This window comes from Pongo pygmaeus, chromosome 4 (genome assembly GCF_028885625.2).
Source record: "Pongo pygmaeus isolate AG05252 chromosome 4, NHGRI_mPonPyg2-v2.0_pri, whole genome shotgun sequence".
Lineage (NCBI taxonomy): Eukaryota > Metazoa > Chordata > Mammalia > Primates > Hominidae > Pongo > Pongo pygmaeus.
In genome coordinates this window covers 976146-996967 of record NC_072377.2, presented here as the reverse complement: position 1 = coordinate 996967, position 20822 = coordinate 976146, and the positions used below count along the sequence as shown (strand labels likewise).

Genomic DNA, 20822 nt, shown 5'->3' with positions numbered 1-20822 from the left:
TGCTGCAGCCTGAGGGACCCTATGAGCCCAGCCCGGCGAGGCCCTCGTACATCCACACAGCAGGGAGGCACCGCTGTGAGGGAAAAGCTCTGTCCAGTGGATGCTGGCATAAAACCAAATCACCTCTAAAACCCAGGCTGTGGTTATTTATTTATTTTTTTCAAAATCAGGAGAATGGGTGAGGCTGCAGTCCGTGGGCTTCCATGGAGTGCAGAGCAGTGCCCAGAGTCCCAGAGGTGCAGCCCCCATGGGTACAGCATCCTCGTGGGATGGACCAGGTGCCAGGAGCTCCGCAGCCCCTCAGGTGGACTCGTGCAGGTGCTTGGAGGTGGCTGCCGACAGAAATGGTGTCATAAGGGCAGCCAAGGCCACCAATGCCCAGGCTGAGGGACGCAGGCACTGCCACTGCAGATGGGGGCCAAGGCCACCAATGCCCAGGCTGAGGGACGCAGGCACTGCCACTGCAGATGGGGGCCAAGGCCACCAATGCCCAGGCTGAGGGATGCAGGCACTGTCACTGTGGAGGGGGGCAGCCAAGGCCACCAACGCCCAGGTTGAGGGATGCAGGCGCTGCCACTGTGGAGCGGGGCCAAGGCCACCAACGCCCAGGCTGAGGGGTGCAGGCACTGCCACTGCGGAGGGCTGGTAGGGAGGGGAAAGTGACCCTAAATGCTGAGGTGGGCGCCCCGAGGCATCCCTGTCCACCCTTGGGAGCTCCAGCCCAGACCTTCTCCTCTGGGATGTGGGGAGGGTGCAGGGGACCTGCGTGGTGAAGCCCCCAGGGTTCTCAGTCCCCCCGCCACCACAATCCCCCCTCAGGCACCCAGTTCACCTCCCGTCAGAGCAGCAGGCAGAGCTCAGGCCTCCTGCATGGTGCTGGGTGCCCCCAGCCTCCTTACAGATAGCAGTGAGGTGCCCTGGGGCCTGAGGGCTGGCGCGCACAGCACTCCTTGCTAAAGAGCCTTAACTGAAGTCACTCATGGAGGCCACATCGCTGCCCAGATGAGGGGCAGCAGCAGTGACTTCCTGGAAAGTGCCAGAACCCAGAGGAGCTGGAGGTGCGGTGGCTCCTGAGGACGGGCAGCGGGCGGCAGGTTGGATGGGGTGGAGTAATTTTTAAGGGATTTTTAAGTGTTTGCCACGATTTGCTGAACATGTCAAGTGAGAAACAGCACATCACGCACTCCACGCACGAAGCTAATACAGTGAAAATGCAAACGCGGCCCGTCCTGTGTTTCTAAAAATTCTGAGCGCACTTGGGGATTTCACTGGTTACAGACAGGAGTCTAAATGCACGGGGTGGCAGGAGGAGGGGTGCAGCTGTTCAAGACAGAATCTGCACAGACCCGTGGGGTTTGATGTCTGGAAATGCTCCCCGCGCTACACCAACCAGCCAAGCTACAATAACCAACCAAAACTACGCCACTTAGCCAACGCTGCACCAACCAGCCAACGCTGTATCAACCAGCCAATACTACACCAACCAGCTCATGACTGAGTTCCTAACACAGAGGAAAATCCCATTAAAAAAATATCCACTTATACCTCAGCCCTACAATTCTCAGCGCTCGAATGCACAGTGTTTTTTCTAAGACCCAAGTGAACAGCTACCTCTGAGATGCAGGGAGGATCAAACGGGAAAAAATGAGCATCTGCAGTCAAAGCCACTCTAGTCTCTGTGGCTGGTGATTTCATCAAATCCGTCCTGGCTGCATAAAACTGCCCTTTAATCTATGCTGCCTCGGTTAACTAGAAGGCCAAGAGCTTTAATTGCAACTTATAAAACCTGCCCCTGGGCCGCTGGCCAGATGTGCGGCCCCTCCCCACTGGGGAGACTTCCTGAGAGGCCAAGTCCGCACACGGGATCCCAGCAGGCCTGGCCCAATGTGCCCCGGCACCCACCAAAGCCTCAGCTTCCCAGGGTGGGCGCCCCTCCCTGAGATGCAGCCCCCACCTGGCCTCGCCCTCCCAAGGACCCACCCTACCCTCACTCCCTCCCGAGGGCCCAACCCTCCCCCTCAATCCCTCTGGCCCTGTCCCCAGCGAGACCCTCCTGTGACCCCCCCAACCCATTCCGCCCCCCCTTCCTGTCCCAGCTACACTTCCGGTTTGGGGTGCCTGCGCACCTCCTCTAGCCCGTCCCACTGCCGTGCATCCCTGAGAACCCTCCATGTTAGCAGGGACCCCACGGCTGGCCTGCAGGCCTCCCCATGCCCATTGTCTCCTCCCGCCCACAGCATCCTCCTGCGATGCCAGGGGCTCTCCTGGCCCCTGGGAGGACAGGGAACCCGACCGTGGGCCTGCCCCATGGGGCCTCATCCCATAAGGAAAGCAGCCACATCTGCCTGAGCAGCTCGACCCCACTCCCTCACTCAGCATCACCTCAGATTTGGGAGGAGGGTCTGACCCCAGCCCACGGAGGCCTCCGGGACCAGAACCCACAGCCTCGCAGCTGCATGAGCGGCAGGTGTCTGTCACACAGCATCAACAACAGGTGGCCTTTGCTTCAGGTCCCATGGCCCTATACGATGCTCGGGAAGGCCACCCCGGTCTGTGAGCCAACCGCCCCGAGGCCACTGTCCACGTCCCCATCACGACAGTGAGGACATCTGCTCCCCGCCACAGGCACCAGGCTGAGAGCTTCGTCCTCCCAGCACCCAGCCCCCGTCCTGGTCCCAGCCCAGACGCTAAGATGCAAACCACAGCCTCCACAGGCGGCCAGGCACGGAGGGACTCTCACAAAACCTCAACTCCCAGTTTCCTTGGAAAAGTCAAAAGGAGTATGTTCCCCGTGTGCCAGCACTCGGCAGCGCCCAGCAGCTAGAGCACCACTGCCCCCCAGAGCCACCCCGTCTGTCGGAACCCCTGCAGGGGCGCCAGGCAGATGCACCACAGGTATCATCCTGGTGGCCTTCAACCTGGAAGTGCCGGCGCAGGCACCTCTGGGAGCCACCTGGAGCGGGCGATGTCCTCTTCCCAGTGGACAGGTGGGCACGGCCAGGCACCTTTCCCAGGTCTCGCAAATGCAAGGAGGCGCTGTCCCCTCCTGGGCCTCGTGAGGGCAGCTGTTGGCCACAGCCCTGGTGGAACGCCCAGTGGGAAGCACACGGGTGGTCCACAGTGAAGTCACGGCCCTCTGGGTCACGACCTAAGCCCTGGTCTAGGGTTCTGGAAATACCAACCCCGATAAACAGGCAAAGGCCATGGCATGTCCAGGAGGCCAGGCTGGGAGCATCCCCTGGAGCCCAGCGTCTACCCACGAGTTGGGAGGGTGGAGGTGATGGGAGCCGAGGCAGAGGAGAGGGAGCGGGGAGGGAGGAGAGAGACAGAGAGGAAGGCTTCGGAGAACTGGGCGGGCGTGTCAGGCAGCATTTTCCAGACCTCGGGGCTCCTGGGTCCCTCTGGAGTGGGTGTGGAGCCCCCAGTCTAGGACGTTATCCAGAAGGCGCAGCTCCTGCACCGCCCGACACAGGATGGGCCTCTCCTACAGCTTCCATCGCCACCAGCAGCACCTGGCGCCCCTGGATCCATAAGCATCTCCCAGGCTGCACCCCGGCTCCCCAGCGCCTCGGCCACCTTGCACCGTGGTGGGGACGGCCCTGTCGGGTGGAGCCCCTGGCTCGAAGTTTCTGCCACTGGGGAAATGGCCTCGGTGCACCTCCCTGTCCTTGGCAGGTCAAGCAGTGGCTCTGGAGCTGCGCCCAGGGGGCCTCCAGGAGCTGAAAAGAAGGGCCGGGGAGACAGCCTGGCCCATGTCCTGCAGTCATTGCCGCCACCCCTGCGGCCACCCTGTTCTGCAGGGCTAATCCTACCAACTGGGCTGCCAGGCCCCAGGCTGCCAGAATTACGGGGCTGTCGTGGCATCGAGGGCCGGTTTGTGGGGCTCAGGCAGGATGCCAGGTGGTGAGGAGCGAGGTGGGCGCCTGCCAGGCTTGGGCTGCAGCCACCGCCGCCTCAGGGCACTCGGGAGGCACCTGGAGTGCGGCTGGGCAGGACTAAGGCCAAGTCCAGGCCAGCAGTGACCTCCTGCCTTGGGGGCTGGACGTGGTAGGATGAAGTGAGTGCCCTGAGGCAGCTCAGGGAGGGAAGCTTTGGGACATGGCACACGGGCTGGAGCTGGGCCTCTCAGGAAAAGGCTGAGGGTGATGTCTGGATCCCAAGGAACCCAAAGGGCTGGGACACCCACAGTGGGTGGGGAAGAGCAGGGACAACAGGCTGGGACACCCACAGCAGACGGGAAGAGCAGGGACAACAGGCTGGGACACCCACAGCGGACGGGAAGAGCAGGGACAAAGGGCTGGGACACCCACAGCGGGTGGGAAGAGCAGGGACAGGGACTGCACCACTGGCAACTGGTGGACAGGGGCCAGCAAGGTCAAGGGTGCAGGCTCTGGGGCTGAAGGACAGCAAGGACCCCGTTTCGACTGGCGGTCGGGGGAAGGTGGGAGGGCACCTTATGAGACAAGGTGGAAGATGAGGCTAGCAGGAAACAGGGAAGGAGGCTGGGGGTTCGTCACAGCAGGCTGCAGGTGGCCCTGGGGGAAGGGCCCGGAGCAGCAGGCAGAGGGCCTGGGGCCTGGTCGGGGGCAGTGGTTTCCAAGGCTCTTTAAATGCAAAGACCACCACACCATCCGCCTCCTCCCTGCTGGGAGCTCAGATGCAAAGATGCCTCTCCAAAATGTCACCGTGGGAGGGGGGAACCTGCCACCGGCGTCTGCGGAAGAGTGTTTTCTTACAAGGAGGTGCTGGGGGCCCACTTCTGCCGGCCGCCATGGGATGGAATTTGACTTCAAGGTGATCCGCCAGCGTGCCTGTCTGGAAACCCCACAGCCGGCTTTGAAGTCAAAGTCTCAGTTTCAATGGCTAAACAGTTTCAGATGTGACAATGTAGTTTTATGGGCTTAATAATTCCGACACATGTGCAGCTGGGGCCCAGAAAGGCTACAGCAACACCGCGCGCCAGTTCCTTCCAGGCTGTGCTTGCTATTCTGAACTTCTGGTTCTAAAGTGAAAGATTTAAGGATTATGAGACTGAGGCCCTGTGGGGAGGGGCTGGGGGAACTGGGTCAGGGCCAGGATGGGTGGGAGGGTGGAGGGGTGGGCGGCCGGGTCGGCGGGAGGAGCAGAGAGGCTGGGAGGTGGGGGGCCGGGTGGAGGGGATGGGCGGGGGGACCGGGCAGGGGAGCCAGGCTTCCCACGTAAGCCCTAGATACATTCAGACGGAGCCTCCATATCTGAGAGGCATTTGCAGATTTTGCCCATCGGTTCTTCTGGGTTAGGACTGATTTGAGAGATCTTTTAATAACGACATGTGAAATTTATATCTAGAAAAGCAGTAACTTTGGGGTCAAAAGGTCTCCTAAAATACTCAGATGTCCTCACAAGCCAGAGTTCTGCTGTAACTTAACTTCCTGTAAGACCAGAAAATAGAAATGTTTCTCTCTCCCTCTTCATCCTGCCTCACAGCAGCTTTTCATCATCTGGATTGTTTAAATGGGAAAACACGTGGAGGTGCCACACTACCCAAGCCCCTCACTCCCTCACTACAGGGCTTTTGTGTTGGCATCCGCCCCCTCACCCAGTAAACGCCCTAAGCCCAGGGAGGGTCTCTGCAGGGCCCACCCCTGCCACGAGGGTGGACGCTCAGCCTAAGGGGACGACTGACCACACCAAGGGGTCAAGGGGCACCCAGCCCAACCCACGGGGCATCCTTATAAGTGGAAGTGAAGAGATGAGTTACAGGGACAACAGGCCCAGGGCTGCCCTGCCCATGAAATTAACCCCAACGTAAAACACATGCAGGATAAAAAAAAATGACAAGCAACACGTGGTCAGCAAGACCTGGCTTTACGACCAGGCAGCCAAGCTTCCCTCTCCCCACGCTTGGAGAGAGGGACTCAGGGAGCACTTCACCCACATTAACCGACGCGGACGGGAGGGGGAAGCCGTGAGCGCCACTGGGCCCACACCTAGGCTCAGGAATGGGAACCCACAGCCCTCCCAGAGTCTCCATCATCAGCCAGGTGTGGCTGAGGCTGAGCAGGGCGACCAGGGGCCGGGGGGTGGACAGCGGGTGCCTTGAAATGAAATGTTTTCAGCTCAGGTATTAAATACAGACCTACGTACATGTGTGTGTAACCTGTATCTATGTATGTATACACATGTGTACTCACATATGTGAACACATCATACATACAACCTACATATACATGTGTGTACCTCGGCCCAGATAATAAGAGGCGTGATCATAAACTCTGCTGAAACTTTATTCCCTGCCATCGACTCTCAGCATCCTGAACTGTTGACACTAAAATGTTAGACAACCATTTCACAACTCATCTGCAGGTCTAATTTTCTTCTCCCAGTCACGCCTGCTACTGTCTTTGTCTTCAGAGCTAACGATCCCCAATGTCACAGAAAAAGGAAAACCTTCCAAATTCAGCTGCCACCCTCAGCTTACCATCCAGGCCGCAGAACACACAAAATAAAACCACGACTTGGGCCCTGAACTTCTGAACTGCTGCACCCTCGACCACCCCACTCAGAGGAGGCTGAATTCCACCGGATTGAAAGCAGACCCGAATCCACTTCCCTCCTATCTGAATTCTTCCCCGGGAAAAACCCACCAGATGTTTTTGTTTTCTTTCATTCACATTAAAGCCTCATGTTTCCTATTTCAAAGGAAGATTAATTCCAAAGCTGGAAAGAACCCTGCTGCGTTTCAGGGTTTTCTTTTTTCTAATTTGGAAGACACCATATGTGAACATGCAACATCAATGTCCTTACCAGAGAGAAACAGCGGAAAATGCTGGTTGAGGGGCTTATATTTGATTACAGCTCCAGACCCTGAGGACAACTACTCAAACAAGTAATCAAGGCCTTTTCTTTCTCTAAAGTGCCCCCATTGCATGCCCTGTACACGACAATCTCAGAACCTCCATGTGGGCCCTGCTGTGGCTGGCGAGGGGCTCCATGAGATGAAAGGAGGGCCTGGTGCCCACCTGCGGCTTTGCTATTGGCCGAGGCTGCAGAGGGCTCTAGGGGACAGGGGTTATGCCTGGCAGGTGCCGTCCACACAAGCCACAGCCCACTCTCAGGGCAGGGCGGTGAGAACCCACGCGTGAGAGGTAAAAAGCGTTCAGAGGAGACCACGCGCATCTTTGTTACGGGACACACAATCTCGTCTCAGGAAGGGCACCGGACCCAAGGCCCAGAGGCTGCAGGGTTCTCGGGATGAGCTCTGAGCCACACACAAAGCCACCCTTGCAGCACGTCTTAGGGTCACTCCAAACGCAAAAGAGGAGGAGCCGGCACGGGGGGCGCCGACAGGGGGTATAATTGGCAGGGGAGGTGCAGGCAGCCAGGACCACTGCCCCAGTCACTAGAGCTAGAGCCAATCACAGCCCCGCCACGGGGACAGCGGGAAGTCGACGCTCTGGCCTGGTCGCTATGCCCTTTGACCCAGGACTCACCAACAGGGCTCTGAGTCTCCCAGACTGCGCTGTGGACAGAGGTCCCCACCTGCTGCTCCCCAAGATGCCCCAAAGCAGGGATGGTGCTCTCTGCCCTTTCGGAGGCCAAGGATGTTCCTCCCTGTGGGCCCAGCTTGCGCCACATTCTCCCCACGACAGGCAAACAGACCCCGAGAATGGGCCTCTGGGGCGGCTTCCCCTGGGCACAGCCAGGTGGTTGGCATGGACAGGGCTCCCCTCACACACAAGATGCCTCCAAGCAAGGCCTGGCAGGGCCAAAAGCATCCAGGCCACCTCTGTGCTCCGGCCTTGGGCCTTTCTGCTGGGCTCGGCTCAGCCTGTGGGCAGCTGCCAGTTCTTGCCACCTCTCCCTGTCACCCTAGGGACAAGGGGGCCCGTCTGAGCGCAAGCCCCCGAGTCACCCTGTGACCAGTCTCTCCCAACACACGTGAGCCCGCTGCTGCCTAAAACGTGTCTTAGGCCTGGAAAAGCTCATGAAATACCCGCAAGCACCTTCCCCAGGCCCGTGTCCACTTTGTTTTACAGAAAACCTAAATCACTTTCAACAAATCAATAGGAGGAGAGGAAGGGCCAGAAGCCCCTGCTAGTGGCTGCACCTGCTCCACAGATGGGAAGACGGGGCTTGGAGCCTGAAGAACGTGGCTCGCAGGGTGGCTGGGGGTCCTCCACCCCAAAGTGTCACCCGGAGGGTCATCTGGCAGGTCTGCAGCTGTGGTGCTCCTCACAGACACCAGGTCTGGCCTCCCACAGCACAGAGACCAGTGCACACCTGTAGGCTGTGCCCGTGGCTCCTTCTAGGCAGAGGGAGATGGGCGGGGGCCACCATTCTTCTTCCTCCGCTGTGTCTCCCGCAGCCCTTGCCTGCTATCGTCCCATCTTCCAGGCCTACTCCTGCCTCAGGGCCTTTGCACTGGCCGCCCAGTCTGGAAGCCTCTGGGGGGCCACGCTTCCTCCATGCCTCCTCACCACACACTGTCCTGATGCCCACATCAAGTGGCAGCCCCCACTGCCGCCTGGCCTGTCCCACACCCCAGCACCACAGGCCCTCCACCCCAGCCCGGCCTCTCTCACACCCCAGCACCACAGGCCCTGCACCCATGCCCGGCCTCACCCGCACCCCAGCACCCAGAGCCCTCCAGGCCTGCCTTCCAGCAACCACTGTCCAGTTCTCCCAGCATCCAGAGAGCAGCTCAGGCCCCGGGGCAGCAGGGCGGCCCGGTGGTGGGGGTGCGGGCTCTGGGAGGGACTTCTGGTTTGGGATCCTGGCTCCGGGACTCAGCCCTTCTGTTTTTGTTTCCTTCTTTTGAGGGGGTGCCCAGGACAAGCCTGTAACAAACAGAGATGCAGGTCCTGCTCTGTCCAGCAGCACAAGGCAAAGACAGCCCGGAATCCCACGGCCGGAAGCCTATAGCAACGTTCTTTCGTGTTACACTACAGCCCTCAGGAGCAAAATCAGAGCCACTGAAATGGCCCCTGCTCCAGCTCTGTCTGGGGTTGGCTGGTCTCAGGCATGAGTGGCTGCCCTGAAGGGTGCAGGGCACACAGACCTGGCCATTGGCCTGGCGGGGCCCTCGGGACAGCTGAGCTGGGTGCACCTGGGCAGCCTAGAGAGCAGGCGGTGATGGTGGGCAGAGGGACGTGGGGTGACGCTGAGGCCCAGACGCCAGCCACAGAAGGCCAGGCTACCCACGTCCCCGGGGCAGCAGGGAGGCCACCAGGGGCAGCAGCTTTGCACCATGTCCAGGCAGGTCCTGGTGAGAAGCAGGATAGGGTCGGCTCTGTTATCCTTTGTGGGAACGAGGATGAGGTCAGCTCTGTTATCCTTTGGGGAAACGAGGGTGGGGTCGGCTCTGTTATCCTTTGTGGGAAGGAGGATGGGGTAGGCTCTGTTATCCAAAAACAGCTGTAGCTCTTGTCACGTCCCTCTTAGCGGATGTGAGAGGCCTCATCCTAGAAGTATGTCCACGCAGGACCACGGCCTTAAGGGCAGGTGGGAGCCCTGGAGGGTCCTGCCAGCTACCGACATGAGTGCCATGGAATCTCACCGGAGACAGCAAGGAGGGACCCCCCCATTTCCATCGGCCTCCAGCAAGGCTCTCAGTCCAAATCCGCCAAGACACTTATCATTAAAATAATCTCCAATTTGAATGTTTGTATTACAATATTTCATGCTTTTTAGCTTCTCTGATTTTGGTGCGCAAAACTATTTACGATTTCCTTGGAAAATTCTGCAGAACAAAAGGAAAACAAACCCTCCCCCTCCAGCTGCCGAGGGCTGGCCATCACCACCAGTTAATTCCAGCTCTGCGCAGGACAGGATCAAACAGACCCAATTTGTTTCACGCCAGCGTGAAAGGCTGCCAAAGGGTGCCCTGCCAAGTATTTGCCAACATGAAACAGATTAAAGCTCCCATCAGCTAGCATGGGTGCAGCTCGCCATGAGAACGGATTGGGGTCTCTGCAATGCTCCTGTCCCAGCACATCCAGGCTTCACAGCCCAGAGGCGGCAGCCAGAGCAGCAGTGCTGACCCAGGTCAGCACCGTGTGTCCCTCCAGGCCAGCACCACGAGCTCCGCCCCACGCTGGGGAGTGTCCGGTGTGTGGGGGGATCCTGCTACCTGGGCAGACCCCTCTCACACACCGCGCCTTCTGCTCCCCATGGTTCCGGCGTTAACCCAGCAGCCCCATGGGAAGGGCTCCTTCCGTACCTCCAGGGACAGCTGACAGTCATGATCTGTGACAGACGACGGCTCAGAAGGTGGCAGGGACTGAAAGCTCTGGAACCCTTGGAACTGATTAGGGGTCTTGGGCTCGGGACCCCTCCCCATGTTCAGGAAGGCAAGTCCAACAGGAGAGGGGCCACGGCTGGTAAGACCTGTGAGAGGACGGAGCCACAGGAGCCCTCCAGCGTGAGTGCCCCAGGACGCATCACAGGCCCCCTCGGGTTCCGCACATGGACAGGCCGATCCGCAGTCCTGCTGGGAGCAGCCCACCCTGAAATGCTGGCAGCAGCATGTGCGGGCGGGACCGCCCCTAAATGCTGACCTCACCCCAGCAGGGGATCCTGCTTCCTCCTGCTTCCTGATGCTCCTGAGGCTTCCCCAACTCCCTAGGGGTGTCATAGGCCTTTCGTCATAACCCAGGGAGTTTCTGATGCAGGCATCTGTCTGAGAGCCCTGCAGGAAGGATACAGGGCTCAGCCTTCAGAGCTCCACGGACCCAGTGACTTGGCAGGTAGCTGTCCACAAATTCTGGGGTAGGCTGGGCAACTCCAAATTAAGGTGTGTCTGGCCTCAAGAACTACTGCTTCCGTAAAGTGTGGCTCTGCCAACTCAAGAACAGCAGCCGAGAGGCCAGAGGCTTCTTCTCTATAGGAAGGACGATGGACCCCACTCCCACCACTGGCCTCTGCTCCCACCACACCTGGCCACACCAGGGAGGCTGTGGGCACTGCCAACCAGTGAGAGCTTGCTGACAGCTCAGATGACTGTGCAGCAAGGGTCAGGCCCACAGCATCTTGGCACAAGCTCACGGCCTCACGCACACCTCTGGCTTGCAGCACCCCTGCACTTGGGGCAAAAGGCCAGGAAGGGGCCCGGCCACACCTGGCTGCTCTCCAGGTGGCCCTCGCTGTCTGGCCTTTCGGAGCGTGGAGCTGTCCCTTTTGTCTTTCCTCGCAGGACCACAAGGGGAAGCAGGCAGCCCAGGCATGAGGGATGTGGCCAGGCTGTGAGTGGCAGCACCGGGTCCAGAGCCGGGTCCAGAGGCTGTCAAGTCACCCTGCAAGCCACCTCTGCTAACGATGGGATGACAGAAACCTGGTGCTGGCGAGGGAGCCACACGTAAAACGGCCATATAGTGGCTCCCAACTATGGTGTTTGACCAGGACTTCGTTCACAGCCTCTGTCGGGGCCGACCAGGTGGGTATCCCTTGGCTGCAAAGCGGGGGTGGAGAACAGGAGCCCTTGGCCCAGACTCCTGGCTTCCTGAGAAATAGAAACAGCCGAACCCCCAACCCTAGCCTAGATAGGACAGTGGCAAGGTGCGTGTTTCCCCCAGTCAGGGCCTGGACCTGGGGCAGCCGTGGACTTACTGCCTGCTCCAGCCAGCTCTGAACAAGCGGTGGTCACCCAGGGGCAAAGGAGAGCCAGCCACTCCTACAAGGCAGATGAAATCGCACTTCCCATCTCGCCATCACCTTGCTGCTCACACGAGAGGCACGCACAGCAGGGGCCCAGTGCACCGAAGGGCACTCGTGGATGGGTACTCGAGACGGCCCTGCCCTTTCTGGCACAACTGCCTCAGCCAGCACCAGCCACAGTTCCCGCAGCTCCCAGGAGTCACATGTGTGTCTGATGGACCCGGAACCCCCTAAAGCAGGCATATGGCAGCCCGAAGCTGCAGGGCTGATGATTGGTTTCCAAGGACTGCAAACCAGCCTGGGTCTTTTAAGAAAAGGAAAGATGTAAGCTCTTCAGCCAAAACAAGATGAAAACCTCAAAGGAATTCAAATTACTCAGCCACAAGTAGGAAGGAAGGAGGACGGAGCAGCACCAGGCTTCCCGTGGTGGTTCAGCCCACTGAGGAGAACAGGGTGCAGCCACCTGTCTTCTTTCACCTGCAGAAATCTAAAACTTCAGCTCATTCAGCAGCAAAATGGGCAGTTTTAGCTTTAGGAAGCTGTTTTGGAAGTCCAGGGGTGACAGCTGCCCCAGATGGCCTCATCTGTGAAACCCCCAGCTCCAGCCCAAGGCCCTGTGGCAGGGACGCGCTGTGCTCCAGGACCTCCATCCAGACACCTGCCTGGTCCATGTGCAGGGCTTCTCAGGATGCACTTCACAGCGCAATTCACAGACGCAGGGGCCAACATTGAAAACGCACACCTGCACTGTCCAGGTGCAGTGACCCGGGCAGGCAGGACCATGCCACTGGCCACCCTCCGGCCTCCACCATGGGCAACACAGATGCACTGGCCCAACCTCATGGCCAGGCACCGGCAGCAGCCTCTCCCAGTCAGCACACCAGAGCCCCTGCTGCAGGACAGGGGATGCCTGCGGCTTGGTGGAGAGCTCGGGTACACACACGGCCCTCAGTGGCCCCAGGGCCCAGGCTGGCACAGAAACTACATACATGGTGTCCAGCCCGTCCCATGGCTCTCAGGTGCTGGGCATCAGGTGTCATGCCCAGAGGTGACCTTGACGCCTCCCACGACAAGCGGGGATGGCCAGGTGGCCTGGCAACTCCCTTCGGCTCCCTCTATGCCTGAGCCTCTGTGCATGTCTGTGCTGGCCTCGCCGCATGGCCGGGCCACATCCCAGGATAGGAACACGGCTGCCTGTATCCAAGGGCCAGGCACACAGAGGACACCAAAAAGAAAGCAAAGGGCAGCCACAATGCACTGCAGCTGCCGCCGGCTCTGACGCAAAGCCCCACATGGGCCTCAGCTCCATGAGGACACGAGGTCCTGGAACACGGGTCACAGAAGACAGAAGGCTGGCCCTCAGAGTCTGTGCTGGAGGCATCCCCAGGTGCCCCTGCTCCCGGACATCTTGGAGTGGCTTGCACCCCCAAATGCAGAGCTGGCTGGACTGGGCACCCACAACCTCTCCTTCTGTGTGGCACGTGGCCGAGCACCAAGCAGAGTATGGTCCACGCTGCCTTGTCTCTGGGTGCACGTGCACTGGCCCGTGTCTCTCCTGCAAATGTGTATCTTGCCCCTACCCTGCATCTCTGTGTTGATGCAGTAGTGTCCAGACTGTGCTTGAAGCCATGAAGAACTTCCCAGGATCTTCTACAAGAAACTGCTCCCGCTGACCGAGAACTGGGCATCCCACTGCCACATCCAGCTCTCTGGCCCCACAGAGGACAGGTGAGCGCTGGCTCCTGGGTGGCCAGGAGGGGCAGGGAAGGGGCAGCCCCACCTCTGCCTCCGGGGGAAGGCCAGCTGCAGGCATATGAGCCTCTAGGGCGCTGTGGCTGGCTCCAGTCGGAAGGCATCAAGCCATGTAGTGGGGCTGAGCCCAGTTCCTGTGAGCAAGGCCATGCCGAGGGCAGATGGAGTTTGCTGCTGGAAGCCAGAGGCCAGTGCAGGTGAAGGCCTGGGCCCTGGCCTGGAGCTCAGCTCTGGACAGAGCCAGCAGGTCTTGTGACTGTGGTCCTCCTGGCTCCCTTCCAGGAAACATGTACCATGTTGGCACACTCAGAAGGGCCGTGGCATGGGGGTGGAACTGGCGAGTGCATCCTATAAGCTGGGACCTGCCCTAGACGGGACAATCAGAGCCGTGCCTGCTGCCTCCCGCAGATGTGGGCAAGAGCCCCCTGTGCAGGCCAGAGCCACAGCCTCCTCGACGCACTGGCTGGTCTGTCACGAGTGTTTGCTACAATGCTGCCTCTGGAGTTAGCCCCAGCGCACCTTCCTCAGCACTACTTCATGGAAGTCTGTGCTCTATTCACAAAAACATTCCAGTTAACAGTGACTCTTGTCTTCACAACCGTTTTCCGCCAGCCTCAGGGAGCGCTGTGGAAATTAAAGCTAGTCCCGCAGACCAGATGGTGAGGGTGAGTGTGCAGGGGCAGCCTGTTCCCAGGACTGAAGCCATCCTCCCTGCAGTCACTACCACTTTTAAAAACAGCCACACAAGTGCACTGCCACCATGGCACCACTCCTCACCCATGCACATCCCCACGGACTCTGGATCCCTCACAATCCACTCTCCAGACCTTCATGGCACCGTCACCAGCAATCCCATGGCCCTGGCCCTTCAGGGACACTCGGTGATGAAGCCGTGCGGGTCCCGCCAAAAGCAAAGTGTGGCGCTCCGCAGAGTCGCCAGGGAGAGCCATGACGGGGGTGCAGAGACACACCTGTCTGGGAAAGTGCTGCTGTTGGTGTTTTCAGACACGTACACAGGTAGGAGCCAGCACTGCTCACAGGGAATTAATAATTGCCAATCTCCTTTGTGTTATTTTGGGGGCTGGGGAGAGAGGGCAGGCTGGAGGTCTTGGCTCTTAGTGCGCCCAATCTCCACAGGGTTCTCTGCCACCGTTCTGTGGCACCCAGGATGCCTCACATGGAACCAGGAGGTGGACTTTGGAGAGGGGAAGGAATGAGTTCCCTCGCTGGCCCTAGCCAGGCATCACGAGGGGTGCCCTGGGTGACCCAGGACTGGCCCTTCTCAGTGGATAACACCTGAGAGGACAAGGACGATGGGCGAGGCTCTGGACAACACAAAGAAAGAATAAGGTGAGAGCCAGAGGGACGCTGGACTCAACACCTAATTTTTGGCCGGACACTTTGCTGCGGTGGCCATGACTCTCCTAGACCTCAGTAGGATCTGTCGCAGGGGGCACGGCTGCCAGGTGAGAGAACAGCAATGTGGCAGGGAGGGCACTTGGCCACGTGAGGGCGCACCTGGGCCCTGGGGTCTCCATGCCAGGTGGCAGGAGTCACGGCCAGAGGCGGAAAATACAGAAAGGCAGCACTTTTGTCTAAAAGCTGAAATGTATTTAATTCGCAGGACAGCCTTTGATTCCGGGTTTGTTCATTTTAACTCAGAAAGTTTTCTTTCATGAAATGACGGCAAAATTAGAAGGTAACAATCCAAGCAAGCCCCAACCCCCAAGCTATTCTCTACAGAAAATGTCCCAGTGTAGAGTGGCAGGTCTAAACGCCCCGAGCAGCCCTCACGCTGACATCGTAGTCACACGGGGAGCACCTGCATTTTCCAGAGCGCACGGGCCTCGCCCCATGGCCCTGGGAGTTGCACTTCGTGGTGAGGGCGCTGACTCAGGGATTTTAAGGTTCATGGTGCCGCGCCTCCCAGGGAGAAGGCCCCAGGCCAGTGGGCCAATGGACAGGGGCCGGCCAAAGCCCTGACCACGAGAGAGGTGAACGCCTGCCCACCCCAGGTGCTCACATCACTGACTAATCATACCAGGAGAACCCAGCTGCTAAGTGGCACCATCCACTCACCAGCAAGCCCCTGTGCAAATGTAACTGGCAGAGAGAGCCAGATTGGGGCGGGGACAGCTCACTGGATGACCTCACCCTGGTCTCCCTATCCCGGATAGAGGCTCACAGGACCACCCAAGTTACTGTACCTTACAGCGTGTGCCTCCCACCATCACAGGCGTTAGATGGTCACTCTCAGGAAGCACCAATCCTAACTCTATTGCATGTTAATTTCCAAACAGACCTAAGCCCCTTCTCAAGACAGAGCTGCAGAAAATGTCTCCAAACACACCCAGAACTTTTTTTAATCAACTGCCAGAAGAATGTCTTTCCAAAAAGGAAACTGATTGCGTGACCCAGCATGTTCTATGTCTGGGGACCTCTGGGGACAGTGGGGGAGGAAGCAGGGGGCAAGTGTGGGCCCGGCCACCTGGTGGGGCTGTCTACCCCGATCCAGTTCACACTGATACTGATGACCATCAAACGTTAGCTTTCTCACGCTCAGCAAACATGCAGGTCTAATTTACCCCAGACCTGGACAGTTCTCTGCTCCTGGACATAGCACCTTGCTCACCCACCCTCAGGGACACCTGGGTCCTGAGCCAGCCTTGCAGTCTCTGCAGCCTTGCCACAGCTGTGCAGATGTCCCTCTGTCTCCTGAGCCTCTAGCAGGCCTGTGGTCACTTCTCCCAGAGATGGGAGGCACCGCGGCCTCTGACTCTGGCCATGTTTGCTGAGTGAGCACTGAGGCTATGGCCAGTGATGCCCTAGGCCTATAGCTCCCACCCCTTCTCCAGCTCCTCCAGCTCCTCTAGCCGGCGTACTGCATTCCCGCTCCCCAGGACCCCCAGCCCGGGACGTCTAGGTCCAGCCCCTCCCATTTGCCCAGCTCCTCCAGCCCGAAACGTGGAGCCCCCACACCGCCCCCAGCCTAGGACAAGGAATTCCGATTCCCCTACCCGCCACCCAGCATGGGACACTAGCAAGGCCTCGCCCCACGGGAGCCCCAGACGTCCTGGAGGCTGGGGAGGGACTGGCTCTCCTGGCCCCCCGGTCACTCGTGCGGCCATGGCGGCCCACGTCTCGCCTGTCCGCGGGCGGGCACCAGGAACAGCTCTGACACCGCTCCCTGCCCCCGGGCAGGTGCGCAGCGCAACCCCAGCCGTCGCCCCGCCGCCTACCTGCTTGTCCCGCGCGCGCCGCTCCGCTTCCTCCGAGCTTTTGCGGCCGCACGCGTACGCGGACGCCACGAAGCTGTCTCCTGCGGCCCGGGGGCGGACGCGCGGGAAACCCGCACCGAGGAGGGAAAGAGACGCGCCGTGAGCCTCGCGGGCGCTGCGCCTTCGCTGTGTCCCCATCGCTTGGAGACCGCACAGAAGCAGGCGTGGGGGTCCCGCGCGCTCCCGGAGACCCGCGGCCCCGCCCCCCCCCCCCACCGCTGGCTCCAGGGCAGGACGCTCGCGGGCTCCTGGCTCTGAGGGTCCCGGCCGGGGTCACCGCCCCCCGCCCCGCCTGTCCGCCCGCTCACCTTCCGGGCTCTCTCTCCGCTTGCGGGCGGTGGCGGCTGCGGAACGGCGGGGCGCGGAGAGAGGAAAACGACAGTGAGAGGCCGCCCCAAGCCCGCCCGCCCGCCCTCCCGGCCCGCGGCTCACCGTGCTTCGACTGCAGTTTCCCCATCGCCGCCGCCGCGCCCCGCCGGGCCCCGCGCTCAGGTGCAGGGCTGAGTTCTGGAGCCGGGGCCGGGAGCCCGCGGGGGCCGCATGGGCCGGGAGCAAGCTAAGGTGCCGGTAGGAGGTGAGGGAAGATGGCTCCACGCCGCGCGGGGGCCGGGGGAGCCAGGGGGCGCCAGGTGCGGCCGCGGGGCGGAGGTGGGGGCCACCGGGCGCAGGGCGCGGGGACAGCGGCGGCAGCGACGGCGGCCCGGCTCTCTGAGCGCGTGCGCCCGCGCCGGGGCTTTAACCGCGGCCCCCGCAGCGCCCCCAGCGGCCGCTGCCCGCAGCGCATCGGCCTCGACCCCCGTCCCCAGCCCGGAGCCCCACCAGCGACGAGGACCCGGCCCGGCCACCCGTGAGGGCGGTCAGGTGCTGCAGCGGAGCCTGGCGGGAGTCAGCTCCGACCCCTCACCAGGCCGTCCTGGGTCAAGGGATCCCCAATTCCAGAGGAGCCTGAGAGCCCCTCCCTTTGAAGGGGAGGATCCGCCTCCCTTGGCTGCTGGAGAGGGGGTGGGGGTGTGGGCAGCCCAAAGGGGGGTGGTCTCCGTGCAGGACTAGATCCCCGCCCTCTCCTGGCGCTCCAAATTGATGAAAAACCAGCGTTGGCCCCCGCCGTGGCTGGAAGGGCCCTGCACCCCCTCACTTTGTCCTTGGTTTGAGCAGGGTCTCCTCCGACCTGTGCCTTGAGGGTGTTGGAGCCTCCCAGGAGCCCCAAGCCTGGCCACCTGCGCTGCCTCCTCCACGAGTCCAACTAAGTGGCTTCAGCTGCTACTGCCCTGGCCTCATCTCAAGCTCCTCCAGCTGGCTCTGGAGGCCCGTCCCTCAGGACCCTGCACTGGACCCCCTCTCTGCCTCCTACCCTGCTGGGTACCTCAGGGCTCTCTTCCTTATTTACCTTCAGAGGAACCTTCTTCCCTCACCTCCTCCTGGAACCCTAACTTGCTCCTGTTTCTGGGACATTTCTCCCTTCCCTACCCAGGAATCTCCTCCCTGCCACGCCCTGTTGCATTGATACATTGTATCTCCCCAGCCTTTCAAGAGCTAGCTCAGCATTTTCCCCATGGGCTGTTGCCACGCCCTCGTCTCCAACCTCAGTGGGTGACCCCAACTTCTGCCAGGGCAGCTCCCGTCCCTGGAGGTGGAGCTCCGAGGCTGGCGGTGGGAGACCCCTCACTTGCCCAGCTCCGGCCCTGCCAGGCCTCCGCTAAGCTGGCCCAGGTCCCATCCGGTCTCTCTGTTCCCACTCCCCTGGCTGGAGCCCTGTCTCACAGCTGAGCAGCGCAGCCCCGCGGCTGCCCAGTGCTGACCTGCACCTCTGGAGCTGACGTCCAGCCAAGCCCTTTCACTCCAATTACTGCCTCCCATTCTCAGAACATCCTCAGGGCAGATGCGGCCATCACACGATTTTACAGAGGCCTAGGCTGCTCAGTGGCAAAACCGAAGGTTAAACCAGAGGCCGGCCTCCCACCCCAGCAGCCCCCCCTGCTGGCTGTCCGCGGACACCTGGGCTGTGGGTGAGCACATGAAAAAGCGCACACGGACCCTCCTGGGAGTAGTCTTGCCTGCGAGCCATTCCCACCATCCTCTGAAGAACCTTAGTGGAGGGGCCACTTCCTGCAGGCAGACAGCTCTGGCACCTGGTAGCAGGGTTGCACCCGGCCAGGCCCTGCCTGCGATGGGCTCAGAGTGCCTTTGGGTATAGCGTCCAGGCGTCCAGATTCAGGGCCAGGGCCACCCTCCCAGGCTCTTCCAGCCCCTCCTTTCTCCCTTGCACTACCCCACGTGGACTTTAACTCCTAATCTGGAAGGTAACAATGCCATCTTCTGTGGTCTCAGGGTCCTAGTGAGTGTGTGAGGATAATAGTGTTACATGTTATGCAAAGTAGCACAGCCTGAGGATTGCAACCCTTTCCATGCCTCTAAATCCTGCCCCTACTTGAGGACCTGGGTGAGCCACCCTGGGTGAAGATCTGCTGGTGGGCTCGTGACCCCTGTGTGGCTGGGAGCCTTGCCTCACACATGCATTGGCCCTCCTCCCAAGACCCTGAGAAGGTCCCACTGGGGGAGGTTGGCTGAGGTGCCCCAGCCAGGTGGGGAAGGGCCATTGTGTTTCACTCCTCTGCTGACTGAGCTCTGGTCCTTGCTAAATGCAGACGTCAGGAGGTCTGGGGAAGAAGTGTCCTGGGAGGACAGGTGGAGGTGGGGGGTGGGGGCGGGCCATGGCACCAACCCCACACCCCACAGTGTGCCCAGGCTGGAGGAGCCCATGAGGCTGGGCCTGCACTGGCTGCTGTGCCCTCGCACTCACCTTATCACTTGGAACTAGGCACATGCAGAGTCCAAACAGCAGAAACTCCCCGTGCACTCCAGTGAACCTGAGTTACTAGGCAAAGGTTTTACATTTATTCTTTAGCAGCTTTATTGAGATACATACAATTCATGTGCCCTACAATTCACCCATGAAAGTACAGACCATCTCCATCCATCCCACCCAGGACACCGCCAGCACACGAGGCGCACAGCTCGACCCTCAGCCCTGCTGACTGGCAGATCAGGGCTGTGTGCCCTCCTGCCACTGGGCTCAGACAGTGTCCTGGGAGTCCTCTGAGGCAGAGGAATGGCATCCCCCAGGGCTCCTCTGAGTGGGAGCTGGAGGGTGAGAGCAGCCGATTCACCCATTCCTTCCCAGAGGGTCCGGAGTTCCCACCCAGCAGGACATGCCTGACCCTCACCTCCCGCGTGTCCTCAGGGCATTCCCCCCTGGTGGATCCCGCAGTGGGGGTTAGGGGCACTGCAGAGCTGAATCTGGACCTCACTGTCAGCTCAAAGGGCAACCCTAAGTGGCCCCTACGCCCACTGGACTCTTCCCCCTATGACCATCTCTCCTGGGTAGGGCAGAGCCCGCCTGGGTTTGTTCTAGAGCTGGAGTCACCAGCTCCAGGCCCTGCAAACCTGACCCCCATGCCAGTTCACAATCCCTTTGCATAACATGTAACACTATTATCCTCACACACTCACTAGGACCCTGAGACCACAGAAGATGACATCGTTACTTTCCAAATTGGGAGTTAAAGTCCACATGGGGTAGTGCAAGGGTGAGCCCCTTGAGATGTTTGCATCACAGGGCGGCCTGGTCCCCCCAGCCTTTCCAGGAGGAAGGGGTTCTCTTTGCTCCCCTTGACGTTCCCTTCTGGCGTGTGCATGCCTTTGCCCTCTGAGGGGCCAGTGGACACCCACCACGCCTTCCTGGTGCTGCCTCAGTGGTGGCTGCCGTGAGGTGCCCATCTACTTTTCATGGAGGCCTCGGGACCAGTGTGGTTTGCTGGACGCTCTCCTCATGTGATGCCAGCCCGGCGTGTCCTCTCCTGGGCCTGTCTGTGGGGCAGCCCCCTGCCTGCCTCTTCCAGGGGCCCTGCAGGGACTTCCAGGTTCCTCAGGCCCGTCCCGCCTCGCCTTTCTCTCTGCGTCTGCCCAGGGCAACCCGAGCTGGGACCTTCTGGCGGGAGCCGCAGCTTTTCAGGGCAAGTGTCCTTGTCCCTGGGGGACGGCCAGTGTAAGCGGGGACACTTGCGGCCCCAGCCCACTGCCGGCCTGGAGGAAAGGACGCGGGGGACCCCCACACGTGACCAGCGGCTGCAGCGCGGCTCGGGCTCACAGCGGGGCGGC

At 60.5% G+C, this 20822-nt stretch overlaps 1 protein-coding gene across 2 annotated transcripts in view; it reads right to left on the bottom strand.

Moving 5' to 3' along the window:
* The window catches only part of NKD2 (NKD inhibitor of WNT signaling pathway 2), a 29062-nt gene extending 11055 nt beyond the window's left edge, over positions 1-18007 (bottom strand). Inside the window, exons 1-3 of one of the 2 annotated variants that reach the window (XM_054489128.2) lie at positions 17097-18007; positions 16973-17008; positions 16626-16705 (exon numbers count right to left, since the gene is read on the bottom strand). In XM_054489128.2, the coding sequence (XP_054345103.1) occupies positions 16626-16705; positions 16973-17008; positions 17097-17121 (141 nt within the window). In that variant the 5' untranslated portion in view covers positions 17122-18007. The remainder of the gene's footprint in view (positions 1-16625; positions 16706-16972; positions 17009-17096) is intronic. The other variant, XM_054489126.2, reaches the window with a different exon arrangement.
* Positions 18008-20822: the final 2815 nt, after the last annotated feature.